The sequence below is a fragment of the Taeniopygia guttata genome, chromosome 7 (genome assembly GCF_048771995.1).
Source record: "Taeniopygia guttata chromosome 7, bTaeGut7.mat, whole genome shotgun sequence".
NCBI lineage: Eukaryota > Metazoa > Chordata > Aves > Passeriformes > Estrildidae > Taeniopygia > Taeniopygia guttata.
Genome location: NC_133032.1, coordinates 15519274 through 15546142, shown reverse-complemented (window position 1 = coordinate 15546142; position 26869 = coordinate 15519274). Strand labels below are relative to the sequence as shown.

Sequence of the window (26869 nt, the reverse complement as noted above, 5' to 3'; positions counted from 1 at the left end):
AGAAGCTGCTACTCAGACAATACAGTACCTCATTGAGAACTTCTAGATTTACCAGATCATCATCTAGAGAGTACTTGTCAGCTCTGTCCACATGGTAAGGTCTTCTAGTATGTATTCGTTCATGCCTGGAAGTTGTTAGTAGAGCACCAGTGTTATGCAAGTGTATTAGAGACAGCAAACACTAAGATGCAAAGGGAAGTCACAGGGGAATGTTTTTCTCATGTAGAAACACAGACATGCTCTCTGAAATGAGCAATTTGCTTGTGGTATCCTTTTATAAAAGCAATAGATCAGCTTGCTGTCCAGTGTACTACTTGTTTTCTCTTTCACAATATATAACCCTATCTATTTATCAATGTTCAGCAAAAATTTACTACTTACAGACTTATTACTCCTCACTCACACTCAGTAAACTAAAAATTACTCCTCTTTTCCCTTCCCTCCTTCTCTAAGTTAATAAACTACCACTCAGTTTAATTAAATGCTACCCCCACATGCTCAGCCACAGTACTGTCATCTAAAGAAGATATAAGAAGTAGTAAGTAGGATAAAATCCTGCTGTTACCTTGATGTATGCCAAAGTGCCTCCTCAGATGACCCTAGATGTGGCCCAAAACAACGTTTTTGAACCACAGCTGCCATCAGACTCTAAATTGTATGGGGATGTTCAGTCGGCTTGTCTCCAGAGATTTAAGCCACACAACATGCAGCAGAGACACTGTCACATAACCCCTTTATAATCAGATTATACTGGAGGAATCTTTGAAAATGTGGTATATATGTTTTTAAACAACACATCACATTGAAATGGGAACAAATTAAGTGGCTGTAACATGTCTTCCATAGAGGGTGTGAAATATGAATGCTGTAAGCACAACTAGGCTTTTCTTTACAACAAACATAATCAAAACATAGTAGAAGGACACCCACTGAGATACAGTCTGCATCCTGCTGAGTAACATTTAGCATTGATCCTCAATGACAGTCCTTGACAGTCTGTTTTTGCATTGCTTGCCATGTAGAAAGTAAGAGCCACATGATCAAGCATCCCAAAAAAAGGCTAAATATTATACCAAGCAGTAACAGAACAGCACTGTAACTTGGCAGGAAACCCTTCCTTATCTATAATGTTCAAGGTTAATATGAAGATGTAGCAGTTTCTTTAATCATATTGTCATATGCTCTTGGAATCCTTTTTGAGGCATTTGCATTTTCCCTCTTTATGTAGACTTCTATATTTCAAGCTAATCAGCTTTCATTCAGTAAAGAGAATGTTTTCATATCCAAGAACTATTACATCATCAGAAGAATTATTGCATGGAAAGCCTCTAATAAAAAGGAAGGAGAAGAGTTTTAGCCATGAATATAGCTTCCCTGATAACCGTGAATCACATCAAATGATAATTTTTTTTGTCTATTTTTATTCATTTTCTTCATTTCCTTTTGGTTACTCAATGACTTCTAGAAAACTATAATGGTTTATTTGAATTGTAACTAAATAAAACCATGCAAACTGTTTTGTCAGCTAGGAAATAAAAGAGTGGGAAGACAGCAGGTTTTGCTGACAGTCCCACTACATTCCCACAGACAGTAGTTTGCTTTATGTTGTATGTATGAAGCAATGAAAGAAGGACACAAGAAGAAAAACAAGAAGCTATAAAAGCAAAATTGTTATAGTGGGTATTACTTCCTGTAGGCAGCATGGTGACCATTTGAATTTGTTGAAAATTCCATTCAATTAAATCTTATGTTTTCTGGTCTTTGATTAGGTATTGGGTTGTGGGTTTGTTTTTTGTTTTTTGGGGTTTTTTTGATGGTTTTTTTTGGTTTTTTTTTTAAGTCACTATATGCAAAAACATTACACTTTACTGACAAGCCAGATCCTCAAAGGAGTAAGAATGCATGATGTACTACTAGGGTTTTTAAGTGTTGTTTCCCTTTCAAACCAGAATTCAAGCTCTTATTTTACTGCATAGAAAAATACTGTTGTAAATAATGTAAATACTTTAGAGATGGGAGCACCCTTCAGTCTACAAATGAAGGAAATATTTTAACAGTTGCTTTACTTCATGAAGCTGTAACTAACAAAACAATGGCTAGACATTTTAGCTAACATAACTCATCTGTGATGCTTTTTCTTCCTGGAGCAAAACATCACAGTCACAATACTAAATTGCAACAAACTACAAGTAGGGACACATCTACCAGAGGTGCAAGGAGGAGGGGGAAGAGGGCACATTCAAACCTAAGCATGTCTAATTGAAGAATGGCTTTGTAAACTAATCTGTTATCTGATTGTGTATTAAACGCCTGCTGTTTGTTCACCTTAAGTGATAAACAAATCTTTTTTTTAATTGGAAAGGGTCCCTTTTAAGCATATGTAAATAAATAAGGAAACTGATCTTAGTTAAAGGTGCAAATATATATATATACCTTTGTGCAAATATTTTCCAGCACTTAACTCATTTTCCTAAGTACATGATTAAGAGGATATTAGTAGCATAACATCACATTAGCTTCAAATCTCCTGCTGGCCTCATCAGTTTTCTACTGACCCTATGTCCTCCAGTGCATTAGCAGAGTGGGAAAGAAAAATACAGGCAGTAACCTTTAATTATTTCCACAATTTTACATTAGAAATACAATCTGCTTTTAAAAATTCTTAAAAAGCATAAGGAAACACTCTTACTTGGGGAAATAACTGTCAGTATATTTTCTGCATAAACAGTAGAATTATCAGCCATTTTTTCAATTCCCCTTCCTTTCTGGCAACATATAAAAAGTTCAAACTCTAAGCAAAAGGGAAATCAAAGATGTTATGTTATCGTCCCTAAGTTTCCAGTAATTTTCTGAAACAATCCCTGCAAGATGCAGTCTCTTCACAAAACAAAACAACTGCCATAAAGAGAGCAAAGGGCCAGTCACTCAAGGTACCTAACTTTATTATAGCATCACAGATTGGTTTGGGTCAGAAAAGACTTGAAGAGCACCATTAGACTGATTCCAGAAATCTAGTGATGAGCACTGCCTGTTCTATACTCTGAAACACCCCCCTGTTACCATTTTACAGTCAGGAGTAGCTGGAAGGGACAGTTTTCTTGGATTTTGTAGGAGGAGCAGAAGGCAAGAAGCATTTCTCCTTTGAGAGAACCATTTCATGAAAAGACAGGAAGCATTCATTTTTTCTAGTGGTGGTAAAGATATAGTTTGAAAGAAAGTAACCAGTTATAGTAATAGAGGCGCACTGTACACTCCTATATCCTGCTATGAAGGGATGGGGAAAGAAAAGCTAGATGGACCACACTGCGTTCTATATCAAAAAGTCATTTTGCTGGCAGGCCCAACCTGAGCAACAGAGCAACACAGACCAAGAATTTTTGCCTTCATTGGGAAGTTTCTTCTCTAACCTGTCTCTCCTCCACCCCTAACATCTTTAGAGCCTTCTAAGTGGCTCTAAAGATGGTGCAGTTAAGCATTTATGTTTGCTGTTTGTTTGTTTCTAGGATTCACAAAGATACAATGGTTTCTGTATTTGGTCTTTAGATTATTGCCAATTTTAAAATTAATTCCTGAGATTGACAAGGAAAATACTCAACACAATGAGAAAGAAAAAAGGGGAAAAGTGTGGTACTGCCACACAGAGATACACAGCCTATTTCCCATGCATTGCAAAGATTAATTTTGCTCCTTTACATCAAATTTCAGCCTAAAGTAATTTGTTGAAGCAAGGTCATAATAGAGAGACTGACACAGCCTTAATTACAATATCAATGCTATCAATATTTTACAATCTTCAGTAAAAACACATGCCCAATATTCAGAACAGGCTCACTTTTGGGTGCCACAGGAGCTTTGAGTTTTAAAAAATTATATTAAGAGGGACAAAAAGGAGTTTTAAACTCATTTGCCTAATATTCATAAAGAAGAAGGCTGAAGAATTGCCTTAAATTACATTGTGTATAGCATCAGAGAACTATTTCTGGTTCTGTTTCTGTTATTATCTCTGAGTCCAAAGAAAATTACTGGCTGGATGCAATCAAGTTCCTTGCTGTTAATTGCTTTCAACTAAATGTGAGCTGGCAGAGAAGCTCGGTATCTGGTAGTAAGAATTACTTCCTTGGATGGACTCCTGCTGTAATCCAGCTGGTTCATGAGAAGGGGGAAGCTGCCAAGACATGGTACTGTCATTCTATCAGACAAGGTAGCCTGAATATTCCTGCCCTTCTCAAACTATTAAATGCTCTTTTTTTTTTTTTTTTTTTTAATATTTTCTATTTTTTTCCCCAGGCTTCTTCAAGTTTGATTCTTACCGATGTACAAATTTGCTTTTTATCCTTCAAAATGCAAGGTTTCACAAGTGTCTGTTCCCCATTACAGAAACAAACTTCTAAATAGTGACCAGCAGTAGCACACTGACCTAGCATCATCCAAATCTGTAAAGTTCAGTAATCTGAACTCCTTATTAATAGTCTACCTTAAACTTGCTTAAAACCATATTCATGCAAGTGTTGAAGCTTTTTCATTCTTTTAAAAACTGAACTCAGAGTTTAGTAGAATTTTTCTGATTCCTATGAAGAAGTCTATTTACAGACATGAGCATAAGATACCTATTCTGTAGGAACACATCCAAGAGAAGAATGTGCCACATCTGGAGCTGGCCTCTTCAAACCTACTCATACCTGGGAAGCTGACACTTTGAACCATAAAACCCAAACTATTCAATGCTTGATCAACTTGAACTTTCAAACATCAAACCATTATAAAACTTTTACATTGGGAGTTAGGTTAATAACATTAGGTTATAGAGGAAATAGAGAAGACTGTTTTTTCTCAACTTCAAGTCCAGTGACATTTGATAGACAGAGCTAACTAAATAAATGTAGATGTCAACTGGTGATTAGTAAAAATATTTATTAATTCAAAATTAATATACATTTATCTACTGCAGTTCATACAGGTGCTCCGCATTATGTCCTCTGAAGGAACAGCCAAAAGCCACACAGAAACCCACAATATCTAAAATTTTCAAAGACAGCTTTAAACAATATTACCAAGAGCAATATTTTTAGAATGCATTCTGTGAAGACTCTTCTTCCCTGTCTGCAGTTCTAAGCTTTTAATCAGGTATTTTTCTCTCTGATGTTCTGCTTCCCCACCACAGTAAAAAGGCAGCTAATAGATCTGTTACTACACTTTAATTTCTCCATCTCATGTGCTGTTATGACATTTCTGGTTTAGATTTTCTCCTATGCATTATTCCGGATAGAGCAGTCTGTTATTTTAAGACTGAGCACAAGTAGATAATGTCTAAATTGTGGTACATTCAAATGGGAGAAGAAAAAATCAGAACATTTAATTTCATTCCCTTTGCTGATGGTCAGTACTTTTCAAGGCCTTCAGTTAAAGATTTAAAATTCTACAGTTTTCCAGTAGTTTACTCACAAGCCATGAAACAGTTTTTGGTTTTTGGTTGGTTTTTGTTGGTTTTTTTTTTTTTTTAATGGAATAAAATGGAAAGTTTACTTTTTTTTTGATAAAGATTTCCTAAAGGACACAAGATTTTATCATCATAATTTATGCAAGGAAGAGCTGGGACAACAGACAGAATACCAGGGTTCCAAAAGAGTTTCCCTTTTAAATGTCTGCATGACAAGCTCTGTTGTATTTTGAAACATTATCTATGGGACTTAGTATAATTCCTAGCTTAAAAGGCTTTGAAAGTTTTTACATCTGTTTTTCAACTTTTTCAACACTGAAGCAGCTGCTGGCTTTGCCAGCTTGAGATACAGTCCTGACAAGGACAAAAATATGGGGAAAATATTTGATGTTTATAAACAAACACCAGAGAATATACTCACTTTTTGTAGTGCACTTTGCCAGTGTAGGCAGCACAAAGAGTAATTTAAAATTTAGCAGTATTAGGAAACACACTAAAACTCTTCTGACTTTCTCCTTAAGCAGGCTGGTTATCAGCCTGTATTTTGGAATCTCTTGTACTATGAATCAAAAAAGCAACCAACCACACTAATAAGTTCAAGAGATCAAAAGGTGTATTTGGAAAGTGAGCAGCTCTCTCATAACCTCCTTTAATGGTTATCAAACACACTCAAACATTATTTAACAAAAATATAATCTCCACAAAGAAAATGTTTACTGTTAAATGAGAATTAATAATAGCCATAATTTGTAACATATCTTTGCCTAGAACCTTCCCAAAGCATTCCCCAGGCTCTAGGGCAGGAAGAATGAAAATAAAAATGGCTAGAGCCCCAGGCGTTGTACATGTTTCTCTTCATTACCAGGTTTACAGCAAACTAACAGTACAGTGCAGTAAGGCTTTACAGAACAAGATGAGGTTCTTGCCTCAGCAATCTGCTATCTCTTTTTCATAGGTATAATATATTAAGTAAAACTATTAATAGCCATTTCATGAGTGAAAGGAACAGAGAAATATTGAGGGCAAGTGATAGAACAGATATTACATAGCAAATCAGAGTGAGAATGAGGAACAGAACACAATATCTTCTATTTTTTTTATTAACTTCAGGAGGTGCCTAAACATTCTTGGTATTTTAATGACAAGCAATCAAATGAATTTTCATCTTGAGGAACCTATCCCTGAAATATAGCAAGTTTTTGGTAAGATTGATTTGTGTACTCTTTTTTACTTAGAAAATACATTACTAATCACACTCAGACACACTGAATCTATCAACATTCAATTATTATTTTTGTAATAAAAACATTTTTATAGTTCTGCTTATAATTCCTGACAAATGTTTGTTTGTTCTGTTGGCACACCTTGCTGTAACGTAGATTCCTTCTCTTTTCCTCTGTTCTCCAATTTTATGCTATATGAGGTACTAGTCTCTAGGAATGAATAATATTTCTTGTTCTCACAATGTTACTATGCATAAGGACACTATGTGAACAACAGTATTTGTGTGAATAAAGAAGTGGGAAAGTAAGAAAAAAAAAAGAAGGAAAAATAGGAAAAAACTGAGTGAGACCCTGTGATTTTAAGAAATGCTTCCTGCCCAGAGGCAGCTATATATTGATAGGAATAAGACTGTTGTGACTCCCAAGATGACCTAGAAATCAGTATCCAAAAAGGAATTTTCTGTTTGAATTTAGAATACATGGGGAAGAAAATTCAGCATGGCTAGAATGAATACATGTGAAGCAATGTTCTGATGTACTAACCTTTATTTTTCAAGGATTGAAGAACTTTAATAAAAATAGAACTAGTGGACTACTTAACACTGAATAAATTTCTTAGAATTAAAATTCATATAATTGTTACTATGTCAAAGCTGTTAATGGAAAGTTCATTGATGCTAATTAGCAATTATGCTTTGGTATTGTTAGAAAACAATCCCGGTTATCTGATAGCTTATAAAAGGTATATGGATAAGAAAGATAATGCCTAGAGCTCATATTTATACAGTTGTGACATTAGACTTTCTCACCAAGTTTTTCCTCACGAGAGTATAAGACACAGGCAATGCAAGAGTGGAGAGCTAATGATGAAATGCCAAAACACAAGAATTTCAATGTAAAAGATGCCAACAGATGAAAAAAAGAATCATCTGCCTCATTACAAATGTGGAAAAAAGGGTATTCTGGATGGGTTTACTGAAAACACCTATTTGCATATGGATTGAAGATACCTGCACCTCACCAATGAAAATAATTTAGGGAAAAACATAAAGAGTAGTTTCAAAGAGTATCTTTTTCAGTAAAAAGGCAGGATGAATTGTTAATGTTATTTTTAATTTTAAAAGTGGTCTTTCACCAGCATAAACATTTTCTTTTCATTATTAATTTTTAACCTAAAGGAAATCAGAATATAAAATTCTCTAGTAAGTTGCTTGATGGAAAAGTAACAACAGTATGTTCATCAGCACCAAACTGATGATAGCAACAAATGTGTGTTAACAGACTTCTTTGAGCTCAAGCTCAATAAAGAACCCCTTCAGTTCAGAGGTCTGAAGAAATGTACTGAAGCTAAGCCTAGATATACTGCACACAAAACTGACTAAAGAAGAATGAAAAATGAATGAAAGAAACTAAAATAAGGTGTGTTTCAGTCTGTGACTCCAGAGGCTAACCCAGATCCAACCAAAAGGGGCTAGCCTGTTTCTTTCTACTACTCTCCTGCTTATTTCTGGCCATGGGAAGCTTTCTCTCCTTCACTTCAGCTGTATTGCCTGAGGCACTTCTCTACAATCACTACCAGAGTAGAAACTTATCTGTGTTTCTGTTGGCTTAGTTTTTTTCTCTCACTGTAGAAGTTCAAGCTCAGGAGGTTTTTGACAATCCCTGAAGCTGTAATAAAAAATAGCATCATGAGTTTCTTATTGGGAGTTGAGGGAAAATAAAAGAAGCCAGTTCTCTCCTATTCACTAGCAGTGCACTGCTAGATCAGCTCTCCATGTCTCTCCTTCACAAGCTCAAAGTGGTTAGTAGTGACTTTCAAGTCTGCAGGCTTGCTCTCAGGCACAATGACTTGAAGTGATGTACCAAAATAGGCAAAACTGGCATGGCTCCACTGGAAACAGAATCCTATTTAAAACCCTATAGGCGCTGAGTCAGTACAGAATCAAAAGACACAAATCCAAAGCACCATCCTGGAAGACTTTCATATGAGACAAAACACCTCCTGATCAGCTGTCATCACCAGTGAGTCCCTGAGCTCCCTCAAAGAAGAACTGCTGTTAACACAACCATACTGATGATTTACCAGTCTCTGGAAATGTTCAGCCTGTGCTCTTGAGAACATTTTCTCTTACTTATCTTTTAAATGATTGTTTTGTACTGTTATTCTACTCCTAAAAATGAGTGTCTATTCTTCTTTATTTCTGAGCACCAGGAAGTTAATGTACATTTCATTGTGCCTGTCATGGGCACATCAATAAACAGAAAAAACATGCACTGTATTCAATGTTGCAACAGAGAAATTTTACCTAACATGGATTTCAACTGGCCATATTTACTTTGAAGTGGTGATTATACATTCAGATGACTTCTACAGATCATTACAAATAAATGCCAGTAATTTTTTTATAATACCATCTGGTATTGTAAAAATACCATGTTCTTCTGCATGTCAAATTTTGTATTGAAAATTATGTTGTAGATGCATTACAGGGGTTTTAAAGGCTTTTAATGGGTAAAAATTTTTCTAGAGGGTACAATATCCCTATTATAGATTATAGAGCCAAGTTTTTTACTGTTATGAGGCTATGTCAATCCTCTTGGGAAAATTATAATTAGATGCTGTTAGTGGTTGGTTTTTTTGTAATAATTTTATGTTTTTAGTCCAGCATTAATTGTCTGGCCCACAGACAATATTTTGCAGGGATGCACTTTCGCTATCTCATTAAATTTGTACCAATTTGATCAGACTTAAAATCTTTAGACTATAATACTGAACAATAAGTTGTAGGTTTCAGAGGTACACAGTAAGTATATTTTTGTCCTCACTGCGCATGCTCTCAACCCCAATCAAAGTGGGCTGGTGCTTCACAGAAGAAGTAAGGATACCATAGTATAATGCTAAAACAATCAGAAATATTTTTGTTTTAAAATAAAATATTTAAGCTGGGTTAGGCAATGACAGGACAGACAAGGAGTCAAACTCCCTTAAATGAGCACTGATTCATACTAGAGTGCTGGGAAGCAAAATCCTTCTTACAGTCCAGTCATGTCTAAGGTGCAGTAGCTTGTCTGTCACAGCATACCCAGTTAATACATAAAAAGGCTTGAGGAAAGAAATGCTGTCGTGGTCTTGGTTCTTTGTCACTCCACATTATGGAGCTCAATCCCAGAAGAATGTATTGGAATACCATGACAAATCCATTTCAGAGCTCCTCTTAGCACAAGGATCATTTCACTCTGTCTGTATGTGCAATCAGGTCAACAGCTGGAAAAATTGTTATACCTCTTGGGCCAGTCATGCCATAGCTGTAGGCAATGTGATCTGTGAGGTGTTATATGGGGAAGGAATCTTAGGAAACTAGATAAAGTAGTAACTTCTACTGTAATGCTGGCGTAACTCCCACCACAGTGAGCATTTCCAGGTATGTTTTCCCAGAAAACAAAGAAAGAAACAGACAAGAACAAACTCACACACACCCCACAAAGCCAAACAAACAAAAACTCACCACCCACACAAGTCAGCTTCACTTTGAAACTATACTTAACAGCCATTTCCTTATTTTAACTTGTACACTCTTGTTTGGGCCTTTAGCATTTCAGCTACAGAGATTTATGGCATGCAAGTATATACATGTTTGTGACTTCTGAATCAAAACATCTAATTTACTTCATCAACATTAGAAGGTGGTTATTTATAATAATGGGCCAGAGCTTATCTAACTCTAGTATTTCACATTACAGAATGATTGCTGAGCTTGGGACAGTATGTTCATTTGCATTTAATTCTCTTTTGAAACAGTGAAATTCTGCCACCCTCTGGACAACAACTAAACTAAGACACATTTACAGTCAGCCCCAAAAGATGCCACTTCTGCTGGTAAACATGCATTGCTTTTTAAGCACAGTTTAAAATTAATTACTGTGCTGAATGAAAAAATAGAAGTTACTATTAAACTATAGGCAAAACAACTACTTTCAGTACTGAACAGCCTTCTTACAAATAGGATTTAATCAAACAGCAAACTTCAAAATTTTCTGTTCTTAACTTTTTCTAGTAGTCACTTGAATGCTCACAGTTGTATTTTTAAAGATCTGTTACCAAAGTATGATACAATGTTTAGTGCCAACATTTATTTCCACAAATCAGAACATCCTGGAATTATCAACACCCTTCTGATTGAGCAGAATGAGAACAAGTATAGAACAGAGTTCAGTGGGAGAAAGAAAGGCAACGAAAGTTGCATTATGGCTGATCAAAGTAGCTTCAAAAAGTATCAAAGGGACAACACAATTCTTACATTCACCTGGCAAGCAGCACTTGTTGCTAATAATATTGGCATTTGACACATTAATATGATCATTTGAAACAGTAAAAGTCACATTCAAAGTTTCAATTTGTGATTCCAGTATAAGTGTGGGGAAGGAGGGCTGTAGCATAGATGCTGCTACATATAGTACCTTGTACATTACCTTGTTTTGGCTACGGAGCACAGCTGCTGCTGTTCTTGGATAAGCTCAGCCAGCTGTTTTTGTAAAGACATATCTTTACCGTGTACTTGTTTAATAAACGGATGTTCCAAAAGATGAGTGACTGAAGGACGCTTCTCAAAATCTTTGATTAGACACCTGTGACAGAGAAATAGGGGTCTCAGACAACTATGTTATCATTACAGCATGAATTGAGTCAACTTACTGTATGGCTGTTCTGTTTTCACAAATTTGAGTTCCTCAATATGTAACAAAACTCTTCCATACTGCAATAAATCTGGCATAAAATACTTAGCTAAGTGAATGCACTCTATAAGAATACTCCTATAAAGGCTAAAAATTCAAGCTTATTTAATATTTCTTTTCAACTGTAGCTAGATAAAAGGAAAAAATGACATTGTATCCTGTAAGAGCAGTACAGTTAATATACATAAAAATTAAGATGAATATACAATACTTAATTCACTTTCATTTTCTATCTATTCTCCGATGAGAGTTTGACTATGAATTATAGGATACAGCCTATTGAAAATCACGACTGAAACCTTTGGCACAACACTAATCAGAAGGATTTGATATACAGCTTTGTTTTTAAAATGAATGCTACAGGAAGATATTCTATAGCACAGTGATGAGTGTTAGCATAAAAATTATAGAAAATTCTGCAAACCTGCATAATTCAGTCTGGAAGAGAAAAGAATCAGTCAGAATTAAATGCTAGCCACAGTACCAAAGTTCTTTCTGTGAACTAGTGCAGTACAGGTGAATTAGTAATGAGTAAAAAAATACATCCTATTAAATCAGCATAAAACAAAGTACCATACTAATTTTTATAATCGAAATTTAAGTTTGGAAAAGCCATAACTCAAGCTGAATTATTTTCTGCGTCATAAAGCTGAAATAATACCATTCAAACAGAAGAATGATCCAACAGGATAAGACTGTTTTCAAGTATCCTCTAATTAATAATATTAAATCATTCTATTCCTCTTGCTCAAATGATAATGATATTGACATTATTTGAGAATGTGGAAAAAAAAGTGCTGCAATTCAGTATACACGTCCCCTGTAGTATCTATAATTTTAGCAAATTATAACTGAAGAGGAATTTATTTGATGAGATGCATATTACATACTTTACAATTTCCTTTCATATTTGCTGAACAAGTATCTAAGTTTGGCCTTGCATGGCCAACTACCACAAATCAAGGCTATAATTCTAGCTGAAAGTGCAGTGAAACTTGAATACCTTCTAGAATTTATATTCTAGTAATAAAAGTAACAATGTACAAAAATTAAACTACATTACAAAAAAACATACATATTAATTACTTAATTAATAAAATAATAATTATAAAATAATAAAAATAATAAAATAATTAATTAATTGATTTCAAATACCACCAAACACTTTAGCAAGTTATTAAAGCATAGCCTCACCTCAAAGACTTTACTGAAGACTAAAGTCTGGTCTTAAAATGATCCTGAAATATCTTTGAACATAACTTTAATACTTTAGGTTCCTGAAAATCATTTTGCTAACCTCTTCTATTTATCTAGTCCAGAAAAGATAGCCTGTAAAAAGTGCTACCAGTTTTGGAATTATTTTGGTGAATTTTGCTATAGGCTAGAACTGTAGCCTCCTGATAGAAACACTAAAGCAACACAACCTGCTTTATCTCCATCCCTCTGAGCGCTGGGCTATAAATACCAGTCCTTCCCCTCCAGGAAAAGATCCATCATTAGCCTTGAACAGGTTCTGACAATCTCCCCTACCCCTTTTCTTTTTTGTAATCTGGGAGTTTTAAAAGTGAATACACCCACACGGACAATACAATCCATGCCAATCCTGTTTAAATTCATGTTTCCTGAGAAAAAGGAAAAAAGCATTTGAAAAGAAAGACATTAATCAGGAAGACAGAGGAAAAGAGAACAAAACAATAAGTGCTATGAATTATACAAATTCACAGATTTCTGGCAAGTATCTGAAGTGGAGATTTCAGTCTGAAAAGCTCATGCACTCATGATTTTTACCATTCTATCAATAATTCCAGCTTTACATTATTTATGTTTTATTGTTAATAAATAAATGTTCTTGTTAAATTTGATTTCATCTAGAGTTTTTCAGTACTATAACTGAATCCAATTGAATCTACATCATAGGATCATGGATAGTTTGTGCTGGAAGGAATCTTTCAAGGTCATCTAGTTCAAACCCCCTGCAATGCAAGGGACATGAACTATATCAAGCTGCTCAGAACTCCGTTTTACTTGACCTTGACTGTTTCCAGGGATGGGCATCTACCAACCTCTGTCAGTGTTTCACCTCAACACAAAAAGCATCCTTCTGATAGTCTGAACTCACTCTCTTTTTGTTTAAAACCATTATCTCTTGTCCTATCACAAAAGGCACTTGCTTTTCAGGTAACAATATTAGAATTTAAATGGATTTTAATATTAGAATTTAAATCTTTAAAAAATTACAGTTCCAGGCAGAGTATCCTGTGTTTATCAAAAGTGTGAAGAACACACAAACCTTAGACCTGGTGGCATGCAGTTATTACTACGAATTCTCTGAGCTCTGGACAATGCACCCACAAAGACACTCTACAGACAGGATACAGAAGTTGCATGAGAGTTTTTCTATATACATCCCCTAGATGAGACATCAAAATGTCCATGATGCTGCACTCATTGTGGAAGCTCAACAAGAAGAGACATTTTGAAGAAAAAAGTTCTTAGCTTCACTCTAGCATGCCTGAAATGTGAGCTTTTAAGGTCTGGCAGATGTTTTAATGAGCACAGGTAAATTCTGTGAAGGAGCTAGTCATAGAGATCTTTCGGATTATTTTTGTTTATGTGCATAATCCTGCCAATCCCCCACTGACCATTCACTTTGTGTGCATGCTTTCCATTTGCAACAATCAATGTTTATCTATTGTTTTGTCTAAATGCAACCTTCATCCTCTGGCAGTAGGATATTGCTGCAGTCTGCTCATGTAGGATTTAGCTTGAAACACAACCAAAACTTTGTTAAATTGCAGGATGACTAAGTTAATGACACAAGACACATCAACATGATTCTGTGATCAAACTGTCTCTGTTCCAAGCTCAGACAGAGCACACCTCCTATTGTGCCAAGTTTGTGCCTGCATCAGAAGAATAGAGTCCTTTTAGAAGGTTAACAAGATGACACAACAAAGCAGAGAGCTAATAACAGCTGTGCATGGATGAGGGAGAGCTGCTTAAATTCATATCTGTAACTTCATGTGTGAGCACTTCAGCTTCAGGGAAAAGACTAACAGGAGAATGAACATTTCCACTGGAGTTGGTTTAATCCATCAAGTCAAATGGCAAGTTCCTAGCACGTTCTAGCAAGTTCCTAGCACTCATGTCACAAAAACACAGCAGTAGAAAGAGCAGGTAGGCCATAGGGAATTGAAGTGTATGAGGCACACACCCTCCTTTGCCTCTAAACAGCGAAAGTTTTGACACAGTCACTTCTAGAAATTACCCCTTACTATGTTTCAAATGCAGAAGACAGCTTGCAGCTTAGTCACTGTAGGTACTGAGGGCTCAGTCTGTACTCAAATATTCAGCACCAATTTGGTGTCTCACCAGGCTTGCTGTGAGAGAATGTAGGATGGAAAGCTGTCATGTGACACTGAAAACATAGCCCTTATGTTTCTCAGTGCATATTCCTTTGTCCTTATTCCTCTCTGTGTAGAAAAGGCCTATTGACATTCTGCTTCTACACGCTGTCAGTTCAACTGTGTTGCTTTTAGTGCTACATGAATGCCTGCTGCTGCTGCTGTTTTCAGTCAACATCATCTGTAAAATAAAAATTCTTGGGCCACCACCGAAGTGCTAATGAAAAATGATGCATTAGACTGTTGGTGTCACTGCAGGCGCTCAGTAAGGTGTCATCATCCTACTGGAAGCAGTATTGACACTATAATGCTCTTCAAAAAAAAAAAAAAACAAATATAGAATATCAGCTCTTAAAATGCTAAAGCCTGCACCAAGGTGAGGATTATCACGTTTTCTACTGACCTGCACTCTGACATAGAATTATAATGTGTGGAAAAGTTAACTATATGAGTGTCTGAGTTCAAACTTGCCACTAAATTCAGGAAGAAGATGTATTTAACATATATGCCAGAAAAAAAAAGAAATCAAGATGTAATAAACATTCAATAATGTCAACATTTGAAACAGTACAGAAATAAAAAAAGCTTTTACAATTTCCCTCAGCACAAAATATTCTGAAATCAGTGTGTGCATTTTACAAGTGAAATACAAAATAAAAAACCCTATTAATGAAGGATTTGTTTCTGAGGAAAAAAGAAACCTAAAACATCTTCAGCTTCTCATCTGAGCATTCATTTAAGACCAGTTTGGACAGTTAGCTCAGGCACTGTCAAACATCAACCATACTGCAATTATTCATAAAACCAGTAAATGTGCTGCACCTGGAAATTCAGCCAAATTGTTTGGCTCGTGGAAATTAAAAAAAAAAAAGAAAGAAAAAAAAAAAAGGTGGTGCATTAGTTTGAATGGAGAAAATTGACTAGCAAATCTACTACAAGATGGGTTTCAAATGAGGCATGATGAAAGAATCACATTTAGTCCACTATTTTTTGGATCTAAAATAACAGAAAGGCTAAGTAAGTAGAGATTGAAAAAGAAATAAAAATTGTATGTTTGCCTTGACAGAAGTCAATCTATTATCTAACTGGAAATTCTAGTATGTTCCATCACGCTTTCTTAGCAGAAAATTAATTCTCAGAATTCATTAGCATCACTACATTAAACATAGGTTGCAGCCATTTGCTGCAATCTCACAGCCAGGCTCCTAAGCACCATTTCCATTCTGCCACAATTACAGGCAAAGATGAAGCATTTATTAGCAGAGGATAAGAGCAGCCTCCCATCCACACAGGCCCATCTGAGACAGCCTCTAAAAATTCACTGGCTGCTTGCACTCGGATGATAACATTGTTGGAATTGCTGGGTCTCGACAATGTAAACAGCCATTTCACAAGTAGCGAATCAGATGGCTGAAAAGGAGAGATACTTATCAGCATTCATGAGCTAATATTTACTAATGAATAAATGGAAAGAAACAGATTTCATAAGAACTGCAGTGGTGATCCAAGTATTCTGTGTGTTCAGAAAGAGAAAAAGAATTACTAACGTCACTCACTATTGCAGCCAAATCTAAGTAGAGCAGCAGCAGTTCTTTCTTTCAGAAATTCTCTCTCATTTGATCTATTATGATCGATTTGACCCCAAGTACTTTCTTTAAAAAGAAAGAAATCAAGCAGCTGCAACTCTCATATCTTAGTTACATTATGGTTTATTGCCAGTATTTTGGGTTTTTTTTCAATTATTACATTTTGTAAATGCTACATTTTCTGATTATTTCTTATCTGCTAGAAGTATGTTGCTGAAAGTAATTTTGTCTCATAACCCAAATATCCAACCAGACACCAAGTTACTATTTAATATCTACATGCAAAGAAGATACATAGGTTAATATTTGGAAGAAATTATGACTGTGTATTAGACTCTATTAGAGCAGAGGAGTTCACACAACAGCCTCTGGGTGATATAAAGTCCCTGTGCTGTTCAACTGTTACCTGTTAGCTAAAGTCCTCACTGCCACTCCTTTGGTCCCTATCTCCCTGCCACCCCCTGCCTCATCAGGGTGCTTTCACCTGCTCATCACCTGCTCCTTTCACAGCTCTAGACCCTTCTCCCCTGCCCTCCAAATATTTCACTCCTTGCACAAGTACCTGCTGTCTAGCAGTAAGGAATCTTTCCAGGACTCTGCTATTAGGATAAAAGAACTTTCCAAGGTCTTGAACCAGGCTCTAGGTCATCCTAAGATGCTAAGATACTCTCGTCTCAGTCCCAGAAAATAGTTACCAGACTGCTCTCAAAGATAGAGATGTTCTAGAGTGGTTCAGCTGAGGTTCTAGAGTGGAAATTTCCCAGAGGAAGAAGAGAAAGAGTAAGGTCATATCCTCCTGAAAGGAAAGATCATTCTCTCCTAAGCAGGGAGAATGAGGTGTCTAGGTTCTGAGACATTTTTTTACTCCACATACTTACCTCATTACTTACATCATAAGCTTGCTTCATGATGCAAGATTAATGAAATCAAGACCATGACACCCCCTGCTTAGAGAAATGGAAGGACAGACACTGACAAGCAGGATCATCTATGACCACACACTAGGACAGAAACTTTCAAGGAAGGAAAAATAACAATCTCTGAGATTTTTTTAGCTGGTTAAAATGCTCAGTAACTAAGTATTCCTTCTACCTTCGAAGCACATGTAACTGTGGCAGGCACTGGTCAGTAACATGCAGCCGAGAGGTAGAAAAGCCATTTCATTAAATACATCTGTAATAAGATGCAGGAATGTGTCTGCTGTTTTGAAACTTCCCTGCTTCCCACTTGCAGCCCTGCCCAGCCCCCACTGCTGCAGGTCACTAGTTTGCAAAAGTGAACTAAAAAACTGTGACAGCTTTGCCAACAGCATTTTTGTTTTCAGTCCTAATTCAGCAGAACTCACAGGATAGAAATAACCTTATCTTCAGGACTATATATAGCTGTCCCTTTGCAAAAAGTCAATACTGGGCACTAGGGATATGTGTGTAGGTTAAATAGGTCTCCTGTCTTGCCTGGCACCCCATGATAAATAATAAGGATTTTACTGTTCATTCTGTTACAATTAGATATCAGGATGAAAGACTGAATTTATGACAAAGAACTCAATCATCACATGCATGGCATAAATTCGCATGGTCAGAATGCATTTATGACATTATTGATCTGCCTTTTGGTAGCAAATGCTGTAAATTACTAATCCTCCCTAAGAATGAGACAAATACTCAAACACTGAAATGTCACCATCACCTATTTTCTCAATAAATATTCTTTCAGTTTAATGTTCAACATCAAGCACCATACAGTTTAATTTAGAGCACATATCTGAAACATAACAAAGATTCTATCACACTGAAATTGTAAAATTAGGTGTAGTAAATACCTTTACCTCTTCTAAATCTTCAAAACTGACAGTAAGTTTCCCAGCCTTATTTGCGTTGAGTAAGCATTAAAATTTATTTTGGCTCATACACATGGTTTAGAGAACAAACAACAGAAACTCTATGGAGTCACACCTCTTGCAGCTCTTTAGCATGGGTCTTACAGTTGCTCATGTTGAAATCTTTGAAATATTACCAGTGACAACAAAAATACAATCAGAACCACTCTAGGGAGCATCTCAAAAACACCAAATAAATTTATTTATTGCATGATGGAATTTATGAATAGCCTTTCACCAGGAATGGGTCTGCTCTTTCTTTGATCTCTCCTTGAAGGCCCAGAAAAACAAAAACCCTTCAGAACCTTGTACAACTGAAGCTTTTTATTAGATACAGTATGTTTTGTATGTATAACAGATATTCTCCCTTAGGTACCTATCTCACTTTGACACTACAGCATGCAGCTGATTTGAAGCAGGATTTTTACTACAAATACTCATTAGAAAGTTGAAGATAACTGTAGTCGTTGTATATGTCCATTCCTCTGTATAAATACATGTGTTTCATGCAATGCTCAAAAGTGTCAGAGATCTTTTGTCAGGTACTATAATTTTACCTGTAGACAGATTCTGAGGGTCTACATCAATGAATGAAATGATAAAATGTACAGATTTGCTTATAACCTTACACATTGCAATCTGTATCTTTTTGACATTTGCAAACCTCTGCCTTCACAGACACTGTGAAATTAATAAGTTATGTCAAATGGATATCATGTCCTCAGTGAAAGAAATGTAAAATATTCTTTATGTAACATGAACAGAATGTCACTAAACAATTGCTTAGATTGTGAAAAACTTCAGAGAAGTTAAATATAAATGGACCACTTAAAACCTCTATAATCTAGATGATCTATTAAGTGAATAACTGAATATAGACTCATCAACATGAAATTCAGCTTGCTAAGCCATGTTTAAATTAAGTACAAAAAAATGAGTTTATCAGGACAAAAAATTGTCTTTGTACTGTATTTGCAATGTCATTGCTAAAAGTTACATTCTGATGATAAACGTGACCATAAGTTCTTAAGTTCACATTTTGACTTTATTACTTCCTGAATTTCTTAATTCTTTAATCCCCTCCAGCTCAAGAATGACTAATTAATTTGAAGAACTATAATAGCTCATCATTGGTTAAATAAATTTAAAAGGAGAATGTCTGTCTCTGGAGATACCACTACTAATTTTAATTAAAATTACCATTTTGTGATGTAATGTAAATAAAAGTTATTGCATTCCTCTGCTACAAGAACAGATTAACTCTCCTATTTATCCCTCAAGATCAGTCAAGCTTTAAAGTGCCAAGAAAATGATTTTTCACTGCTGTGGTAGTTTACATGGTCTTACAGAAAAGGTAAAAATCCTATTGATATGTAGATAAAATAAAGATAATTAATTATTTCTTACATTATGACTGGAGAGCCAAATTTTCATACACAATCACAGTAGTATAGATGAATACACATACATATAACTTTATTGACCTTATCTCAATAAAGTATGTATGTGCTGCCTGTATCTCATAGATACCAAATACAAAATTAGGCTTTTGCCAGAAATGAGAGCTGAAATTTTGTCTTCTCTGTATTTTCAAAAACAAAATATCTAACTCAGATTCACTATCTTCATTGTAAAAATTCTTATGGGAACAACACATTACAGTCTTCATCTCAAGTCAAGGTCAACAGAGCTTGGAATGGAAACATAGATTCCCCAAGCTAAAAACCATCTTAACACTCTCAGTTCAGATTTTGTAAACATTGCATTTGACTAAAATGCTGCTGCAAAATCTTAATCTCTTGGGGTAATAGTATCATAGTTAAAAATATAGACTTCATTCCTGAAAAACATATGATCACTGTTTTCGCAGGTTAAAGATTTACCAACAATGAAACTTCCAGCACAGTAATGTTGTAAATCACTGTAATATGTTAGAGACCACTTATAAAAAAATGTCTCTTGAGACAATGGCATTTCAAGGGATGGCAAAATGGAGTGAAAAAAAGCTACAGTGACCAGATTTTGCAATCTTGGCATAAACAAAATTATTGCATAAACCAAACTGAAATCAAAAGCTTAGCCAAAGCTACATGCTCAGTTTTGGTCAGTACACAGGTCTGGCCTGCAACTTGAACAGATAAGCTTGTTATGCAAATGATGTTAGCATCAAGAAGGAGCTAGATAATGAAATTATTCAAAAGCTAACCTCTCATCACAAGGGTGACAGAAACATCAGGCAAGGTCTGAACATATGGATAAAAGGCAGTATGGAATTTTTACAATCACTGCTTTTAATTTATCATAACTAGGCTGTCACAAGGCAGGCATCAACAAATGCATAACTAATGCATATAAATGAGCCAATTATCAGTAATGGCTAAAAGGTTTGCAGTTGTATGATCCAATGCTTCATTATCTAAATTTTTCTAGAAAATCCACTAATGTAAATCTAAGCCTCCATAAAAACATCTTGTAACCTCTGTACTGTAACAACTTTACTAACACATGCCCAAGAATAGAACAATGTCAGAGAGAATGCAATTTCAGTATTCTCTTAAAGGCAGTTATAACATTGGGTATTTATTAAAATTGTTGCATTTCTCCATGTTAAGAGAACTGTGTATGAGAATATTTCCTTACTTCATTGTGCACATCACTGCAAAAATGAAAAGCAAGGCTTGAGAACCTGCAAAAGTTGATGATGAAGAAGTAATTAAGCAAAAGTAAATAATAATCCATATTATTAAGAAGATACTATTTTAATATATAAAAAATTCAAAGGACAAGATTAAAAACAAGTTTAGCCATAAAGTATTAACAACTGACTTGTTTTATGAACAGTGCATGTTGAACTAAAGGACTGAACAAATGCTAAGAAATGTTTTACTGAGTTTTTTTTATCGTTGTAAAGCTCAGCAAGGACTTCTAAAAGGGAAAACAGCAAGAAAGAAAAACTTATATAACCATACTGAAGGTTAATGCACAATGTTCCTGACACAGGAATGTAATCTTATTTACCAGGTGCAGTGACTTTCTAAAGCATAAGTGGAATATAATCCATTAGTGTTGGTCTCCCAGCATTTAAATACAATGTTTTTTTATAACAGAATGAAATTTATCCACCACTTGGTGACCCTTGTACTTAAACATGAATCTGCCATAGATCCCAATGTACCCTGCTGTGTAAACAAGGACATGCATTATGGAGAATCAGAGCTTGGATCAACCTGCTCTAGAGGATGTACTTCTGCTATCTATACTGAAGAGACTGAGTTACAGTGCAGCAATAATAATAAGGTCCTTCCTCTGTAGATCAGACATTACACTGTATCTCACCTTCATGTTTGGTTAAAGATCAGCACAGTAAAGAACAGTATTTTTCACAGATTACTAATCGAATCTGCATTAGTATTTTTATTTTCAACTTCTAAAATGGAAAGATATTACTACACAACTAGTTGAAAAAAGTATCAGTTAGGGATATTGTGCTCTACAAGTAACGATATACACCAAGGAATGGAACAGATTCAAAATGCAGATGTGCATATTTACAAACCTATCTTGAAAACCCAGCTCTGATAAGTGATTTTATAATAGTATTCCCCACATTACACAATTTTGACTGTAATCAGTTCCAATGCAATACTGAAGAATACTAAAAATCACTCATAAAACTTGCAGTAAGATTTTTGAATACAATGCTAGCAACTACTAAACAATCATTTCCTAGTGTCACTGTAAAAAGAAAAAAGTAAAGCAAAAGCATATTTTAGTTTGATGATAGCTGCATTCATCATGCTCTCCATACTATTGGTCCTCAATTAAATATATATATCACCTAATCACCTATATATATATATATACAACTTACTTAACCTTACTAAAGTGGAAAAAGGGCAATTATTTTCTTTCTTATCTTTCAAATTCTTATTTTAAATTGACCAGCAGTCATTTTAACTAATCCTATTTTCTCCTCAACACAAAATTTCAATGGAAAACCATCAAGGAAATCAGGTATGTTTTATAAACCTGTTCCAGGTCCATCAAAATCAAGAGACACTCAAATGAAGAAAATTACATAAGAAGATCAAACTGTGCTGTAAAGCTTTCGAAAAGTGAAGCATGACCTAGAATCTATGAAAAGAAAACTGTAGTCAAAAACATGCAAAAGCAATAACTCCATAAGAAAATTCTCATATTGGCAGACATATGTCTTGCTGAATAAGCTGTTTTTAAAAGGGAAAAAAACTCACTGTGAAATGAAATGGTTGAATCCTCTGCACCATTTTTCAGGATGTAGCAAAGTAGGTGGAGGGTTTCTGAAAAAAAAAAAAAAGATTTGAGTTTTAAAATGTTAATGTTATCAAAGATGATCCTGGTTTCCAGGGAGAAAATGATACTTGAGAAAGTAATAGTAAAATTGTCTATGTGATGCCTTGAGATGCCTGTTGGTTTTTTCTTGCTGTTGCTTATTCACTGGCAGCTCTCTTTTCTTGTCCTTCTCCTTTTATGTCAATACCTTTGAAGATGGCAGTCAGTACATCTCACAGTGTACTTCCCAACATGCCTCTTTCAATTCAGCCTGACTGAAAATGCAGTATTAACCTAGCCATCAAACTACTTTAACCCTTTGCCCAAGATCACTTATTCTGATCAAAACTTTTAAAGTATGGATAAGAACAACATGTAGGATTTTTAGTCTGGGTTTCAATCTCTATTCAGTTTTGATGACACTCTAAACTCTAGAACTGTTAAAAAATAGATGCTATTTTTAAACTGACAACTAGCAGACAGTATTTTAATATTAAATAGTAAGACAGCCTTTGTAAAAATAATTTTTCAACTCTGGTACATTCCATGGTAGTTGACATAAAATTCCTTTCCCTCCTGATTTTTACTGTTACAACTTAATTACATAAACATACAAAGCAAGACCTATAGGTCATATTAAGTGAACCAAATTTTAAGAAGCTCAAATTTAGAAGGACCAATTTACAGCAGGAACTGTTCATGTTATGTTATATTGTTCTGTTATCCTCCAGAGGTTTCCTCTGCATTTTAAAATTTGCTAAGTACTGAAGCCTAATTTAATTTTTTAAGATTAAACTTACAGAGGTGTTTCATGAAAACTTAATGATTTATCTTTTGCTGCAATTGAGGGTCACATATTATTGAACTGGCAGGGAAAAACAATCACAGTAAGACTTCTTCTACAGCAGAAACACACAATAATATTATGGATTATATCAAAAGCCACATCATTTATACTGTGGCCACATTACACAGAATAACACTGCTTGGAAGCATCTTACAAAACAAAAAGGAAAACAGTATAAGCAACATAAATTAGTGCTGATTTTCTCAATAGTCACAAGTTTTTTTCATGCATATTCATTGAAGAATGAGTTCCATTGAACAATTACTCAAAAAAATACAAGAAAATTGGTTTGAAAAAAAATAGCAATGTGGCTTTGTAATAGATGGACCATTTTGTTCATCTGCATTTTTTCAAAACAAATTCAGTCAACAAATTATATTGCAGGATGACAAGTTTGTTGAAATTACTATCTTATTACTTTTCTCTTTTGCTTCAGAAGACTAGGGGAATACACTTTACTTCATGAAGTGAAGAAATCCAGAATGTTTGAGATGTGAATTACTTAGCAAAGTTATTATTAAAGAAAAAATATATGATTGGTTATTTTCAATGACAATAACATTTCATGGCTGTCTCCTCTCTACCAGGCTCATATGTTTATGTACATCACGGAACCTGATTTTCTCTCAAGCATTAAAAAAAAAAAAAAAAAAAAAAAAGACAATTTCTAGGTGTACTTCTAGGAAAAAAATTCCTGTACCAGAGAAAGGTGAACTTTAAAAATATCTTTGTCTATAATAAAAAGGTTACCAGTCTTGATATCCCATATATGTGACCACTGCAAATAGCTTTAAGAAACAGCCGCTAGGGTTAGTGTATGTTTCAGTATTTATATTGCAGGAGTGGTACTTTATCAGACATTTTGGATTCTGATGAATAACCAGCTTCTATAATGCTGTGAAGTACAGTGTATTTCCTTTTAGAATTATACTAGCACTGCCTACTGTATATTTACAGTGAAGTTTTGAATTTCATTGCTAAGTAATCTGCTTTTTCAAAAGCTCAATTACTATTATTGAAATTGTCAGTTTTGTCTTTTCTATTCACAATGTTCCAAAAGGTTTTCGAGATGGTAAAAATGGTGCTGACAAAAAGCATATGGTTTGGAGGCTTTGTTAACAATCTCACAAGGAACTTCCTGAAAAAAGATGCAGAGATACTTTACATCAGTTGCAGATGTTATGATGGAAATAGGTGGGATTTCATCATGGAAGAAAAGACCAACAGAGCACATGTCATTCAGGAAATACAGCTTGTCATTTGCAGGTTAATGATTAATGGAGAAAGCCATCTTTTCAACCATACAGAACATGTTTTATCTAATGAATTACTAAACAACTAAGCTCTCACTGATAGCTACTCTCTTTGGCTGACCCAAATCTATACAACCAAGGAAGTAGTTAATACAGATGTTATCCTGAGCTTGATAATTTTGTATTTGTTGGTAGAAGATACTATGTTATTCTTAGTGCTTTTGTAGCAAAATCATTCACCTCTGTACTTAGACAACTATAAATTGGTATTTCAAGTACCTCATCTGCAAAATTAAGCTGATAAACAAAACTAGAACCTTAATTCATTAGCATCTGCAAATTACATTGGTTTCTTTTTGCGAAAAAACATTACCTTAAATACAAAATAAAAAATCAGTCCATCCTTTTCTGGCATCATGTGAATGATTTCCAGAAAAAGGAATCAGAGCATCAGCTTCCTACCTTCACTCTGCCTAACACACTAGGATAGCAGAAAACACCACTGCTTCCATGGCACCTCTGGAGGAGCACTTCTGCAGTAAAGACTCTAAGTTCTAGGGTAATAGGAAAGGGCAGAAATGCAAAGCTAACTCTAAACTTTTTTCATAAGTATACCAGTTTGAAATTAATAATCCTTTAATTCATATCCTGAGTCATATTTCATTAACGAGAAAAGATAAAACAACTAACATGCATCATCAGATGCTAAACCACAGAGAAACATTTGCTGACCACTTCAGCTCAAGGATCAAACTAGGGCCATTTTGGATTCCAGACTGTGTTAATTCCATTATTTGGAGTTTTGTGGCTTTTGTGTACTTGCACTGGCCAACATCATTGCATTTCACCAACACCTGACTATTTCTGCAGCACTCAAAACACATTCATAGAAAAACTAAAAACCTACCTCTTGTTAACTTGCTGACATAACTGAATCTACTTTTTTAATATAAAATTAGAACACTCTGCATGCGATCTTTCAATCATCTTTGCCATGCGTACAAGAAGCTGAAGCGCAATATAGTCTTATTTTCTCTTATATTTGATGGGAATTGTGAGAAGTAGATAGAAATATTCTTGGTGAAAAGAGCTATAATTGGGTTTGCCTTTTGAAAATATCCTCTTTTGATGCAAGATGAGTAATCAACCATTTATTTCCCAACTTTGTCTTTTTTCTTTTAGTTCTTCCCTAAATTCCTAATTAGTCACAGAACTACATGCTCTATTTCCTTACGCAAATGCGCTGCCCTTGTGAGTAGTTTTTCTATCTTGCATTCAGTGCTTTCCACAGTCACATTAATGCTGTTTTTCACTGGGAGTTTTGCTTCAGCAAAGAATGCAGGGTTGAGACTGTGCAAGACACCCATACAGGAGAAAGTGCTCCTTCTAAGGACAAGAAGACATTAGCAAGCTTATCAAGCAAGAACTGCTGCTGAATTCTGACTGATACACACACAGCTGTATGCTGGAAATATTTTAATCTATACAGCTTTATGTGTTCCAATCATTCAAACTGCCTCCAAAGTCACTGCCTCCAAAGTCACAGCTGGTGAGGCAAAATTGGTCATTTTACCACAGTAAGGCAAATGATGCAGTCCAGTGAGCACCACTCATCCTTTACAGGTTAAACTGTGAAACTAATTACAGATCATGGATAATAGATATTTGTTGGTAATGAGAAAATAAATATTTCCATTTATGGTAAAATTTTAAAAACTGAAAACACATTTACTATTTTTTAAAGTATTTCAGTAAACATATACATTTTGCCAACAGAAATCATGACAGCGCCTCCAATTACCAAACTGTAACTGATCAACCCACCACATTGTTTCTAATGAGAAATTAGCAGATGAACAACCAACACCTGTCACCATGTACGGGCTCTGACAATTGCCACCCCTCACAAGCATGTTGTGAACTATTCTTCCAGCCAACTGAAGAGACTACAGTTCTATTGACAGTTTCCTAGGTTTATACGCAGCTAGTGTTTACATAAAAATACACTTTTCAGGCATACAAAACACTAAGTGAAACAGCCAAAGAAAAAGGACAAATTCAACCATACATAATAATATTTCCTTCCAAAAGAAAAATAATTATGTTTATTAAAATACATGAATAATTGACAATAATTAATACCATATAAATTCTCATACAAGTTTAAAGTCCTGCTGCTCCAGAGCAGGACTCTC

At 35.0% G+C, this 26869-nt stretch overlaps 1 protein-coding gene across 8 annotated transcripts in view; it reads right to left on the bottom strand.

Annotated features, from left to right (window-relative positions):
• MYO3B (myosin IIIB) overlaps window positions 1-26869 on the bottom strand; it is a 198072-nt gene that overhangs the window by 105970 nt on the left and 65233 nt on the right. For 6 of the 8 annotated variants that reach the window (XR_012056978.1, XR_012056979.1, XM_072932222.1 and 3 more), the window contains 3 exons: window positions 22517-22582; window positions 11131-11286; window positions 29-125 (listed from right to left, as the gene is read on the bottom strand). Coding sequence is in view for 5 of the 8 variants with exons in the window: in XM_072932222.1 (XP_072788323.1) it covers window positions 29-125; window positions 11131-11286; window positions 22517-22582 (319 nt within the window). In the remaining 3 variants the exon portion in view is untranslated. The remainder of the gene's footprint in view (window positions 1-28; window positions 126-11130; window positions 11287-22516; window positions 22583-26869) is intronic. The other 2 variants (XR_012056980.1, XM_072932224.1) reach the window with 1 other exon arrangement.